The following is a 12,616-nucleotide window of genomic DNA, read 5'->3' as shown; positions in this document are numbered from 1 at the left end:
GATTTAAAAATGAGGCTGCAAAGCAAAAGAGGAGGGGAAGTGATTGTAGAGACAAAGGAAACAGATAGAGGGATGATATCAAACATGGAAAAATAAAGTTTTGTGTGCATGAGAAATATTAATACAAAGTTTAATGTGTCCAAATCTCTGGCTCCTAAATCAAATCCATCATTAATCTGTCATTGGTTTCGGTGCAAACATTGCAATCAAATGACTCATTCATGCAAATGAAATTAATTTGCGCACTTCTTTTGCACAACTTCAGTGAACTTCCACTTTCGGGTTTGCACTGTTGAATTATTGACCCTTCACTAAGCTCCCCAACTGAACAGCATGTGTCCAATCATAGCTTAGCAACCGTAACTACGTGTGCACAGGGGCTCTGAGAAGAGTGATTCTCTCATGAGTTCGGAGGGTGGCGTCTTTTTTGTGGTCGTTGAAAAACCTAAACTGCAAGAACAAACCTGTGCCGAATGGCTTAAAATTTATCTGTTCTATGCTACAAGAGTCAGCATGACTGGGTAACTAGCTTACTACCTGCAGTAACGTTACCTCCAGCCAAACTTTTAGACAGCACTGTATTTTCCAAACTCATGACTTATTTCTAGGAATGAAAAGGAAAAAAAAGTTGTTAATCTTTTCAACTATTGGTTATGAAAATCTACAAAATTTACAACCCTAGCTGGGGCTTTTATTTTGAAACAGTACTTGAAATTGAAAACATTAATTTAAAATGTTACTGCCACCGCTTGGACTGAAAAATGAACATGACATCTCAATTTAAAGATTCAGTAAAAACACACAAACTCAAAAATGCACATGCATGCATTCACTCCACACAGGTAGCTCTGTGGAAGTGGTGGAATAGCGATGTCAGATCTGATGTATTTCATTCCTCAGCTACTTTTCCAGCTCTCCCCTGTGAGATTTGTACCATGAACAGCTTTGCCACTGTTCCCAACAGGCATATGAATGGCCCACTCTGTCAAACCCCGAAGAGCAGAGGAGGAGCCCAAACAGACGTGGGGTTATTTGAGCGTTGGACGTATCTTAATGTTTGGAAAGATAATCTTCAGGGATTTGGATTCCTGACGGTGGCGAGGTGTTGATGTTTGGGCTGGGCTGGGCTGTAGGTGCTGCTGGAGGAAGAACATCAGATAACCCAAACTGCTGAAACTCACCCTCGATGATGAACAGGCTCCCTTTTGTATCTCAAGTAATCCATATTCCCCGACACTCCTCCATTCGGGGCAGGCAGGCAGATGAAGAATATCCTGCTCACTGGAGGCATTTGTTCTATGAATGTCCTGGAGTCAATAAGGCTTCTGTGTGAGCCTCCACAACTTTACAGTCACAAAGGTGTTTTAGGTACAATTAAGCAATACAGTGCTCAGCTCAGTTGATTACAGTATCAAGACAATATATTTAATGTTCAAACTGTTGGGACAGTTTTGGGAGCCTCTTTTTCCAACCCCACATCTGAGTATATGTCTGATGTTGGACATAGTTGTACAGTAAGTTCATCCACTTGTGTGAGAGTTTTCTCACCTATATTCAAATCAATTGTATCATTCAATGAGGCAAAACAAGTATTGTATTACTGTATTTACGACAACAACCCTGATTTACTTCTATTTAACGTTATGATGGTTAATCTAAGGATTCATCGTCATCTCATCTTGAAAATCTGTAGCCATACCAGCAGTACGGAGCCAACATCTAAGTGTTTCTCCGCAAATTGATGACCTTGTAAATGTAAAAAAAAAATCATCTCTTTATGAAGTTACAGTTAAGTATGAGGTCTCCTGTATGTTTAATCTTGGGGTTAATGCAAATATTATGTTAATATTTTAACATAGATGTAGGTTTTTTTATCTTGTCCAGAAAGTGATGACAATCCAAAGCAAGCTGACAAGAACACGTGACACACATGCAGGTTGAAGGGCGTTGCCCCTGGGCAAATTACCAAGTTTGTAGGGAGCCCTTTTCCAAGCAGAGTGCAGTCTTTCCTGTATCATAGCTAAACAGTACACTAAAGTAGGTTTCCAAAAACATTTGAAAGCGAGTTTTATTTATTTTATTGTTTGTTGTGTTGTGTTGTTGTTGTTTCTGAATGAGCTGTTTATATGTACAGAGGATGTGGCTCCTCTTTCACTGAGGTTGCCGTTTGCACTGCATTGCACCCATGATTGAGATGTGGACTCATCCAATATGGGCTTGATTCATAGGGATACTGGACTGGTTAGATAGACAATGAAATAAATAGTGTGAGGTGAGCTAGCCTTTGAAGACAGACAGGAGCACCCTCATTGGTCATCATTGTGGAGAGCAGTAGAGCCACAGAGTCAAGGTCATTCCACATCTAAATCAGTCAATCATCAATTTCCTTTACAAATTCATCAAATCATTGTGGAACAGGAAACAGTCGTCCCTCCTTTACACAACTGCAGCATGATAACAGCATCTGGTATCCCATCCATCCCGTGACACAAAATCATATTTGACAGATCAAGCTGACAGCACACAGATCTCAGTGTCTTTTTTCCCATGTGAAAAATCACACGTATTAACCCGAGGAGCTGCCCTTTCCACTGATAAAAGGCTGGGCTATCGGCCGAGTTATCAGGGTCTGAGGATATGAGAGCTCGATGGCTGAGCTGATGCTATGACACCAGGTCATTGGGCTGTGAGTAACGACCTCCGAGTGAAGGATCATCAGCACAGGGCCCCAAAACATGCTGATAAGACTAATGAATTTAGCCGAGGCTGGCTGATATGCAGAGAAGCAGAGGCAGGCTTTCTAGAAATCTGCTCACAGAAACCATTAGTCATACTGATTAGTTCATTACCTCGCTGCAATAGGATCACAGTCATTTTGAATTATATTGGCATACGGGATACGTTTTTATTGATGCTGATTAAATTTGCAATGTTTACATCTTTGGTAACGGTGTACACATAAACTTTGGAGGATTGGATGGCAGGAGTGTTTGGCTGCAGACCCAGTCGTATCTTTGGCGGGAGGCCAAGACTAACAGCCGTATCAGATGTGGTATATCTCCCACACCTTGAAAAAGTCACTGTCATATTTCATTCTCAAGTATGCCATAAAAATACACCCAGAAAGAAATCTTACATTCTATTGGCATAACCTTTGACTTGCAGTAGCTCACGTGGGAGCTTCACTTTCTGTCAAACCTGCAGCTCACTTGGATTTTTGCAGTCCCAGAGGCCACGCTAGCATGTCATCAGTCTGTGCAAAATTCATGGCAAGCACAGATAGGTCGGTGCATCGGGGCTGCGGTGCAGGGATAGAGAGGGTAGAGGTTGTGACCTTGTCTTTGGCAGGGTCTTATTTCCAGAGCTCACTGCAGGGACTGACCTCCAGAGAGGTGTCTTATCTCTAATGCCAGCCTGAGCCTCTGAGGCTGTATTATAGAAACCTTCTATTCTAAGATCTTAAGAGGTCTACGATTGAATTTTTGCAATTTGGTATCACAGAAGCAAATCCTATCTGACTTTAGGAGTTATATTTTATCTCAGGTTAGGAAATTCTAAATACTCAATCCAACATTGCTTATTAACTTTTATGTCACGTTATTTAGCAAGACACTACTTTTCTAATCACGCCTACAATTTGCTACTGTTAGCAAAAACAACTGTTAGTTCCTGTGCTCAAACACCACCATTAGTTACTGCTACTTGTGGAAAAGTCTATATAAGGACAGCTTAACAGTTAGGAGAGTTTAAGATTTTGGGATATTAGGAAGTTTGTGTGTAACACATCTCTGACCTGAATTACCATGCTTAGAAAACAGTTAAGATAGTCTCTTTAAGTCAGAACGTTTTTGTAATATGTCCCCTGATCTGTAGAGACATCAAGGTGTTAGAGGGAACTCATCACAGCAAGGACTTCAAGGAATGCGGCCTGACCTCGGCAACAACTAGGTCAGAGTTTTATCTAGCTTTAGGTTTATTTGTTTTTTTCCAGACAACTCCAAAGAGGTCTATATGAGAACCAGACGCTTGTCTAGGATGCGATTCCATCCCTCTTAATCTTCAAGAATGTGTGAAAGCGCAGAGCGTGCTAGCAAGGCTGATATGGATGAATAATGCATCGGATGTTTTATGACTGAAAAATCTGGACCATTAATCTTAAACAGACTGACTTTGGTTTGTGTGTCAGTCAGTCTGTCTGTTTGCGTGTTTGTATGGATTTTAACAGAAGTGTGTTTTTTTTTTTTTTCAGTTTTTCCCCCTCCTCCCTGCTCCTCGGTGCCAAAGCAGTGGGGGACGGTGCTCGTGTTTTAAAATTTCATAAAGGCACATGAGCAGTTGGAGGGGACTGGATGTGGGGCTCCAGCTGCGAAAGACGCGGGGAGGCGGTTTCCCTCGGCAGCTACTGAGTGCCTCCTTATCAAACGCTCTCACACGCATGAGTAAACACGGCCGGATAAACACTGCTGAGAACCTGCGGTCATAGAACAGGAACATCAGCAAACACATTACCTGCCACGTTAACCCTAGCTTAGCCCCTGCTCAGATCATAACAGCAAAAATCTATATTGCATCCAGTCCTGACCTGTAATGGAAAATTGTGAAACGTCCAGAGTTTGATCTGCAGTCATGGGTGACCTTGCTTTAACCTAAAACCCACTAAAAACTGTATTTACTCCCACACAGCTTAAAATATTCCTTCTTCAAGGAGCTGGTAGAGAGCCGGACAAATAAAAATAAGAATATAAAGAATAACTTTTAGAGCTTTGGTGTGCATTGAGATTTGAATTTGCACAACAAATAAGAGATTAAGAGATTTTTGCACCTGGGAAAAATTACAGTTATTCAAAAATAATTATCTTGTCCTCACCAGAAAAATAACTAATGTGCTTATCTTTACCCACACAATGATCTTAATATAACTTAATTTATGTAACTAACATGCTTATTTTAATCTAAAATGTCACAATATCTCCATTATGTTTTGGAAATATTGGGGCAACATACTGGTGATGTTTAAAATCATGTGCTGACGATGACACTCACTTCCCTTTGTAGGTTGCCTCACTGTCACATGTCATGTTTCTGCAACAACCTTGAGTTAGCAGGGAAACCACTTTTCCCCCAAACTTAACCAAATTGTGACCATTTCATATTGTTAACCATGTGATGATGAATGTCCAGTCCCTCAGTTGTTGGGGCTCTTTTGGAAGTCACTGGCAAACGACCTTTTCTATCACTTAGGTATGATAACATGTTGAAATTATACATATAAATATAGAGAATCTGTCATTTTAATATGAAAAACTACATGTAGCAGTGAACGTCATTAACCACAAAGTCTCCAGAAGGTCTACTCTTTAAGTGCACGTCATCTTGCTGTCAAGAGAAGATTTTTCAAAAAGCTCTTAATGATTTCATATGCTTTGGAAGTGATTAGGCACTGCTTATGAGCTTACAGCTCTCTGGACGTTTTAACCACTGTAAGTAAGTGTTGGGCTCTGTTGCAGTTGCAGGAGGACCGGTCCTGAGAAATATGCCTCCAATAAAGTCTCAAGTCAGTAAATTCAGCTTTTTTTCCCTATACTTTACACGTGAGTACCTGGGCCTTGTGGGAACGGTGCAGCTTTCACTCATGCCGTAAAACCGTCAGAAATAATGCCTGGCTGAAGATATAACACGCGGCATTACATACATGAGTCATGCTTTAAATCTCCACTTTAAATACCCCCTCCCCATTTCACATGACAACAAGCTTGCCGCATTCCCTGCATTCCTTCATGTGCGCCGAGGATTATTTCACTGCCCTGTCATTAGGAGAGGTCTACGCGATGACAACACAGACTTAGGCAGCTTTACTTCATGTTTGATGTGGCCTGTAAATATTTCCCCTGACATGGGGGCTTTCACGAAGAAGGTTCCCCTTTGTGCTGCAGCCATAGTCATTATGGGATCGCGTTGCTAATGGTCTTTCAGAGACAGACGTTTCACCCCAGACAGGTTCTTTTTTTTTTGTCTGCTTGAGAAAATGTCACACATTTTTACTGATGAGTTTGCAGAATGGGCGTGAATCATGCTGGCTTCTTGTAACAAACAAATTAATTGGTCAGTGCAGTGGTAGACTAGCAGTTCCCATATTCTGCGATTTCACCCATGGACTTTGGTTGGTATGGAAAGAGCGATTTTTGGCTTATATAACAGTGGTTTTCTGTTACAAAGTCAGATGGCAAAGTAAAGGGGTAAAGATATTCTAAATAAAGCATACACTTAGTGTACACAACCTGTAGGACATATTCAGAAGAACTACGTGATCATTTGTCATGTTTTTTTCCTATTGATTAACCGCTGTTGAAGCCAACAGTAAATTTAACTTAGGGAACTTAGCTGAGCACTAATGGCCTTTCTGCTTCGGTGTGAGTGGCAGTCTGGCTGTGGCACTCTGAGACTAGCAGATGGCTTTGGGGCTCTGTTGTTTCACACTGTAATTGGTTGCTTTCCAAACATGGAAGATTTGTCACACCAGTTAAGTCAAAATTAATGACGACAGTGATGAAAGAGATGATGAAAAGACGAGGAGTTGATGCTATTTTGTTAAGCTGTTTTGGTGGAAAGTATGACGGAAATGGGAAAACGTGGCACCACACTGTTAAGCATCGATCTGTTGTCGCGCTTTGGCATCGGCCCGATTTTGCCTAATGGTCACCCAGAGTGCCCTTGACTGGCGACTCTGCAGGATGTCTGGGCCTCTGCCATGTTCTGCTGGCACCAGGGCAAGCTGGTGGTGATGAGTGTCTTCGAGTGGCGGTCTCAGATGTGAGATTAAGTGCGATAATTGCTTCAGGAGCAGCAGTGGGAGAGCAGCACCCCGGTAGGAGCAAGGAGACAAAACAACGGCACTTACTGTATTTTAGAGCTGCAGCATGTGCGTCTGAACATCTGGCCTCATGCGAGTTTACTCTCAAGGCCACAGGTTAAAAAAGCCCATGCAGTGATAGCAGAAGTACTTAAGTCTGGTCAGGCCCCAAAGGCGGGTCAGAGGGAGGTCAGACTCAACCCCAGGCAAATTATTAGAAACTCTAAGGCTTTCCCATATGGAAAATATATAGATTGATTTCACCATATATTTATATCTTTTATCCGAAACTTTCAAGTAACATATATGACAGTCAAACCAGACACAATTAATGTAATACAAAACTGTTTTCTTTATTTATTTATTTAATTTTGGAACTGACAGTCAATACCAGTATAATATAAGATAATCGATAAATTTACATTTATTTAAAAAGGACATTCATTAAACCTGTAGCTTTTGAACAGCTGAGGGTAAGACAGGCTTTAAATGTTACTTTCCTGCAACATTGCACTTAAAATGTTATGTTACAGCAGTGTTGCAGTGACATTAAGCTTGAAATGTTACATTGAAGCGATATTACTGTAACATTACGCTTAAAATGATACAGCAACATTGCACTTGAAATGTTAGTTTTCAACAACATTACTGTAATATTACACTTAAAACATTATGTTACATTAACATTGGTGCAACATTACACCCAAAACATTACATTACAGCAATGTTCCGCAACATTACACTTAAAACATTACATTGGAGCGACATTACTCCAACATTATACTTAAAATGTCCTGTCGTAGCAGTGTTCCCACAACATTACACTTGAAACATCACGTTGCGGAAAAATTCATGCAACATTACACTTAATACAGGAAGTGGCAGCAACATTACTGCAACATTGTTAGTAAAATGTTACATTGCAGTGATGTTCCTGCAACATTACACTTAAAACATTATGTTGCAACAGCTGTGTCACGGCACGAGTGGTGGAAACACTGAGACAACATACTAAATAACTTGGTAGGTTGCTACAGCATTACAGCAGCGTCACATGTCATAAAAAACCCATTGCAACTAGTTCCTGCTTTGTGTTAGTAGGGATGTATCAAGTCCTGGATGTAGCAGCCTTTGCTGCATGTCATCCCCTCAGTCTTCCCCCATCCTTTCCTGTCTCCCTTCAGCTGACATTATCATCATAATAAATATCAGAAAAAGACTACAACCAGTATGTGAAACATATATGGAAAACATGATTTGCCATGCACTTTACTTATTGAAACATAAACATTTATTATTGAAGGGAATGGAAAAGAGTTTTTCCCATTTCTTTTCCATATGGTTTGTTATAGGCTTGGAGATATTGGATGAAATAATGAAATCTTATGCCAGCTGGCAAAATCGATAAGAATTGTGAACGGACTGTTAAAGAGGTGGTGAGGCTGTTTGTTGTGTTGCTGTTTTTGGTTGCATTATGTGGCAACATGTCCCTGTTATTTTTATCCACCCGATGCAGATCCACAATGTGGTTCCCAAGAAATATGCATGGTTTTGATGTCTTATGTACCAAGAGTCACATTTTTTGTGCACATGCTAATTTTTTTCCATTTTCATGGTATAACAACAGGGGTCCTCCAGAAAAGTTTGAAAACTACAGGCGCAGTGTTTGTTTTTCTATTCCCTGTGGTTTCAAAAGTTCTTTTTCAAAAGAATCAGTTTGTGTTTCATGGATGGGCTTTATTTCTGCCAGTGACTAATTAGAAAACTGAGATTACAGCAGCAGAAAAGAAAAATAGATGCTCGGGGGCAGGCGATAGAGAAAAATGAACAGAAAAAGGGAGCTGCAGAGGGATTTTTATGGTCTAAACAGAGCGCACAAATACTACTTTTTTTCCTTGTCTGAGATTCTTGGCCTAGTGACCTCTTCATGGGAATCCCCATTATTCAATTACACTCTCCGAGCACATGACCAGAGTGTCTAGAAATCAATGGAGAGCATCTGTCCCACTGAGATAACCGTTTACCCAGGAGATGCGTCATGAACTGTCAAGCTAACGTCTAATTAATTAGACTTAGACCTAGACCACACTCATCTGACACCGTCAAGTCACAACTGGCTGTGTTATGTACTGTAGGTAGACCACAAATATCTGAAAACCCAGATGGTTGAAGTATGGTGCCTATGTGGCCTATTTCTTACAGTTGCTCTCCCCCTTTCTGCTTTATGTAGTCGGACCACTAAGAGGCAAATCATTAGGCCGTAGCCAAGAAATCCTGACATCTGTTTTTTCCATTCTGCTCTGAGCCTTAGCTCATTTCATCCGTGCTGTAACTCAGTAGCGCACGTTTTGTGAGTGTGGGCTATTCCCAGCTGACATTACACAGCTGGGCTCGCTTCTGGGCCAGCCGTTAGAAGTTACCCAGAGGTGCTTCTGGAGTTACACACAGAGAGAAGAGAGACAGAAAGAGAGACTAAACTGATTAATCGCACCTTCTCAGAAGTACTTCTGTTCTGTTCTGTTCTTCACACATTTATGAAAACAAAGTGGAGGGAATACAGACCACTGATGATTTTATGTGCATTTTATTAATGAGTGTTCATTGTTGTTGTTGTTATTTGGATCAGCTGATAATGTTTAGGTTGAAGCGCTTGGTTAAAGTCTGCTCGTGTTTCCAATTAACCTGTATTCAGTTTGAGCATTTGCACACTGCCTCCATTGTTTACTTTTGGCTTTTCTCATCTCTTCTTGGCAGGAATACATGGACGCCAACAAATGCATCGACGAGCTCCTCAAACAGCTCGAGGAGGAGCGGAGAAATGTCCGAAGGTAAGACGTTCCTTAAGACTTTTTGGGCAGATGTTTTATTGCCGGAGGATATCAACAGCTGCCTGCAATCCATTCCCAACCAGAGGCAGCAGAACAATGTTGTTTGGTTTTGAGTGCGAGACAAGCTTTGTACGCTGTTCTTGAGAAATGCTTTTTGTGTTGGAAGCACACTAAAAAGTGTCAGACAAAGGGGAGACTCTGGTCCCAGTGTGGGGTTGACTGGGGGCATTTCTCATGGAGGTCTTTTGGAGCGGATTTGCCCAGACAATGGGAATGGAGAGCTTATGGAGATGCCAATCTAATGACCTTGTCCCCTCCATGCTCCTATCGTCCTATCCCTTCCAGTGATGCACTGCTCCCATAGAAAAAAGAGACAATTTTTTAAACTTCAGGCCCTTTTGTACCACCCTCTCTCCATCTCAATGGAGCTGTATTCCCCCGGCTCAAAGTAATTTTCCCCCTGAGTGAGCAGAGAGGGGCTGGGGGTTGGACACAGGGGAAAGGGGTCTCAGGGTGGGTGGCTAGGGGGGGATGGATGACCACTGACCATCCCCTTTACTAGGCCAGGGCAGCCCCTTAATAAAGGAAGTGATGTGTAAAGGAATGACCCTCTCGTCTGTGTCATCCCCTCCCCTCTTTATAAGACAGGGGAGTCATCTTTGGTGACACCCAGCGTGACCTAATAGCCACTGAGAAAGAGCCAAATGTCTTTGTGGGGACTGACCCGTGTTTGGACCGGAGGAGCAAGTGGTTTCAAAGCCATGAACTTGTACTGACTCCAAGAGACTGGAGTGGATATCTTAACTATGATTGGCACTGCGGTAGTTTGCATCATGGCAAATTACTTACGGTTGTGTCATTTTCTGTTAATATTACAGACATGAATACAAAAGGCTGATGTGTGATTTCACTCATGCTACTGGCATGGCTTTAGAGATAAGTAGGATTACCTGTCAGTCAAGGACTTTGGTCCAGACTAAAATGTCTTTATAGCTACTGGATGGATTGCTGTGAAATTTGGTCATTTCATCATACCCAGAGAATGAATACTTTGAGTTTTTAGTGCTATCAGCAGGTCAAAACTTTAATTTGCCCAATATATGTGAAATATTTAAACTCTTTAATGTGCCTCTGCCCTGTAGACCCGGCAGACTCTGTCCACTCTGTCACAATAAAAGCAGGATTTACTTCAGCAGAACCCCCATGGAGACGGTGTGTGGTGTAAACTTGCTTCAAACTTGAAGTAGGATTTGCCATTTGAAGTGCGTCCTTTTAAACTGAGGATCAGATAAGAGTCCATCACATGCTGGTTAGTGCAGCGTTTGTGGTTCATGTGAGGGCAAGTACTAAATATGAAGACCAGCTTCCACTGAGCACCCGTGCTTCCATCTGTCTACAACTGCAAGAACTCCTGGACCGTTGAGATGCAACCAAACCATCTAGCCATTGTAAAGAGGACAGTTTTAGAAACAACACACCACCAGGCAGGGTTTGTCCTTGTTCCTTTTCCAGTGTTGGTTGATTCAGAGTGGTGACAGTGATAAATGACTTCACAAAGGCTTTTGTTCGGCTAAAACATAGATGCAAGTCAAAAAAACGCCTCCTTACCCTCATTAGGCAGCATCTCACGACACCATAGATGTCTGCCTCCACCCATCAGAATATGGGGCCTATCAATCCGTCAAGAGGAGAAAGAGATGTCTTTACATTCCTCTAGTTCTCTGCATCCCTTCATCATGACCCAGTGACCCACTGCATTCATGCCTCTCATTGTACCATATTATAGAGTAGTTTCACACTGGTGAAGACACAGATTGGACAATTATGACTTCTTTTTGAACCAGACTATTTTTTTAAGTTAGTAGGAATGTAGATATATCAAATATCCTATTGAGTCTTTTTTGTGGCTAGTTTTTTCCTCCTTAAATTGGAGATTGTGAGACTTAAAGGAATCTTAACTTTGAGCAACAATACTTTTGGATGGAAAGGGGATTCTAAAATATTTTAAGTTTACGTTTTATTGAGGATGGCAGCTGGCAGCACAGCAGGACCAGCCAACGGGACTCTAGCTCTTGCTCCTGTGGCCGTGACTTGATATGCTAAAATTAGCTAGTTGCCCAAAACACCCAACAACCAGAAGACATCAGTGAACACTACTATTTGCTACTTTTAGCGAACACTTTATCTACTTTTAGCTAATTCTGCTATTAGCTTCTGTTAGACAACACTACTGTTATCTACTTTAAGCAAACACCACCGTGAGATACTTTCAACAAACACTACGATTGCCTACTTTTCACTAACAGGGACTATTAGCGAACACTTCTATTGTTAACTACTGTGAGGAAATGCTACCATTGGCTAAAGTTAGCAAACACTGACATGAGCTACTGATAGCAAACACTACCATTAGGTACTGTTAGCAAACACTACCGTCAAGTACTTTGAGCGAACGCTACCATAAGCTTAAGTTAGTGAACACTACTATTAGGTAGTCTGAGGAAATGTTGCAATTAGCTACTGTTAGCCAACACTACCGTTAGCTACTGTTAGAGAACACGAAAAGTTAGCTACTGTTACAGAACACTACCATTAGCTACTGTTAGCAGATTATTACCGTTAGGTACTGTTAGTCAGCACTACCATTAGCTACTTTTAGCGAACACCTCTGTTGACTACTGTGAGTGAATGCTACCACAAGCAAAAGTTAGCAAACACTAAAATTAGCTACTGTTAGCTAACACTGCCATTAGCTATTGTTAGCAAACATCACTGTTTGATGCTATTTGCAAACACTGTTTGCAAACACTGTTTGCTGCTGTTTGCAAACACACTTGCACTGCTACTGTTATTGAATCCCTCTGTTAGCTTTAATTTACAGGTTGAGGTAAAAGTGGTCTTAAAAGCTCCCTAGAGACAAATTTTTTACATTTGTTTG

At 41.3% G+C, this 12,616-nt stretch overlaps 1 protein-coding gene across 2 annotated transcripts in view; it reads left to right on the top strand.

The window, feature by feature from the left end:
- The window catches only part of LOC146304592 (nck-associated protein 5-like), a 186,851-nt gene that overhangs the window by 51,060 nt on the left and 123,175 nt on the right, over positions 1 to 12,616 (top strand). For both annotated transcript variants that reach the window (XM_084713426.1, XM_084713429.1), the window contains exon 3: positions 9,605 to 9,678. In XM_084713426.1, the coding sequence (XP_084569552.1) occupies positions 9,605 to 9,678 (74 nt within the window). The remainder of the gene's footprint in view (positions 1 to 9,604; positions 9,679 to 12,616) is intronic.

This window comes from Lutjanus erythropterus, chromosome 24, assembly GCF_056507025.1.
Source record: "Lutjanus erythropterus isolate fLutEry1 chromosome 24, fLutEry1.hap2, whole genome shotgun sequence".
In the NCBI taxonomy this organism is placed as follows: Eukaryota; Metazoa; Chordata; class Actinopteri; order Lutjaniformes; family Lutjanidae; genus Lutjanus; species Lutjanus erythropterus.
This window is presented reverse-complemented; position numbering and strand designations above follow the sequence as displayed.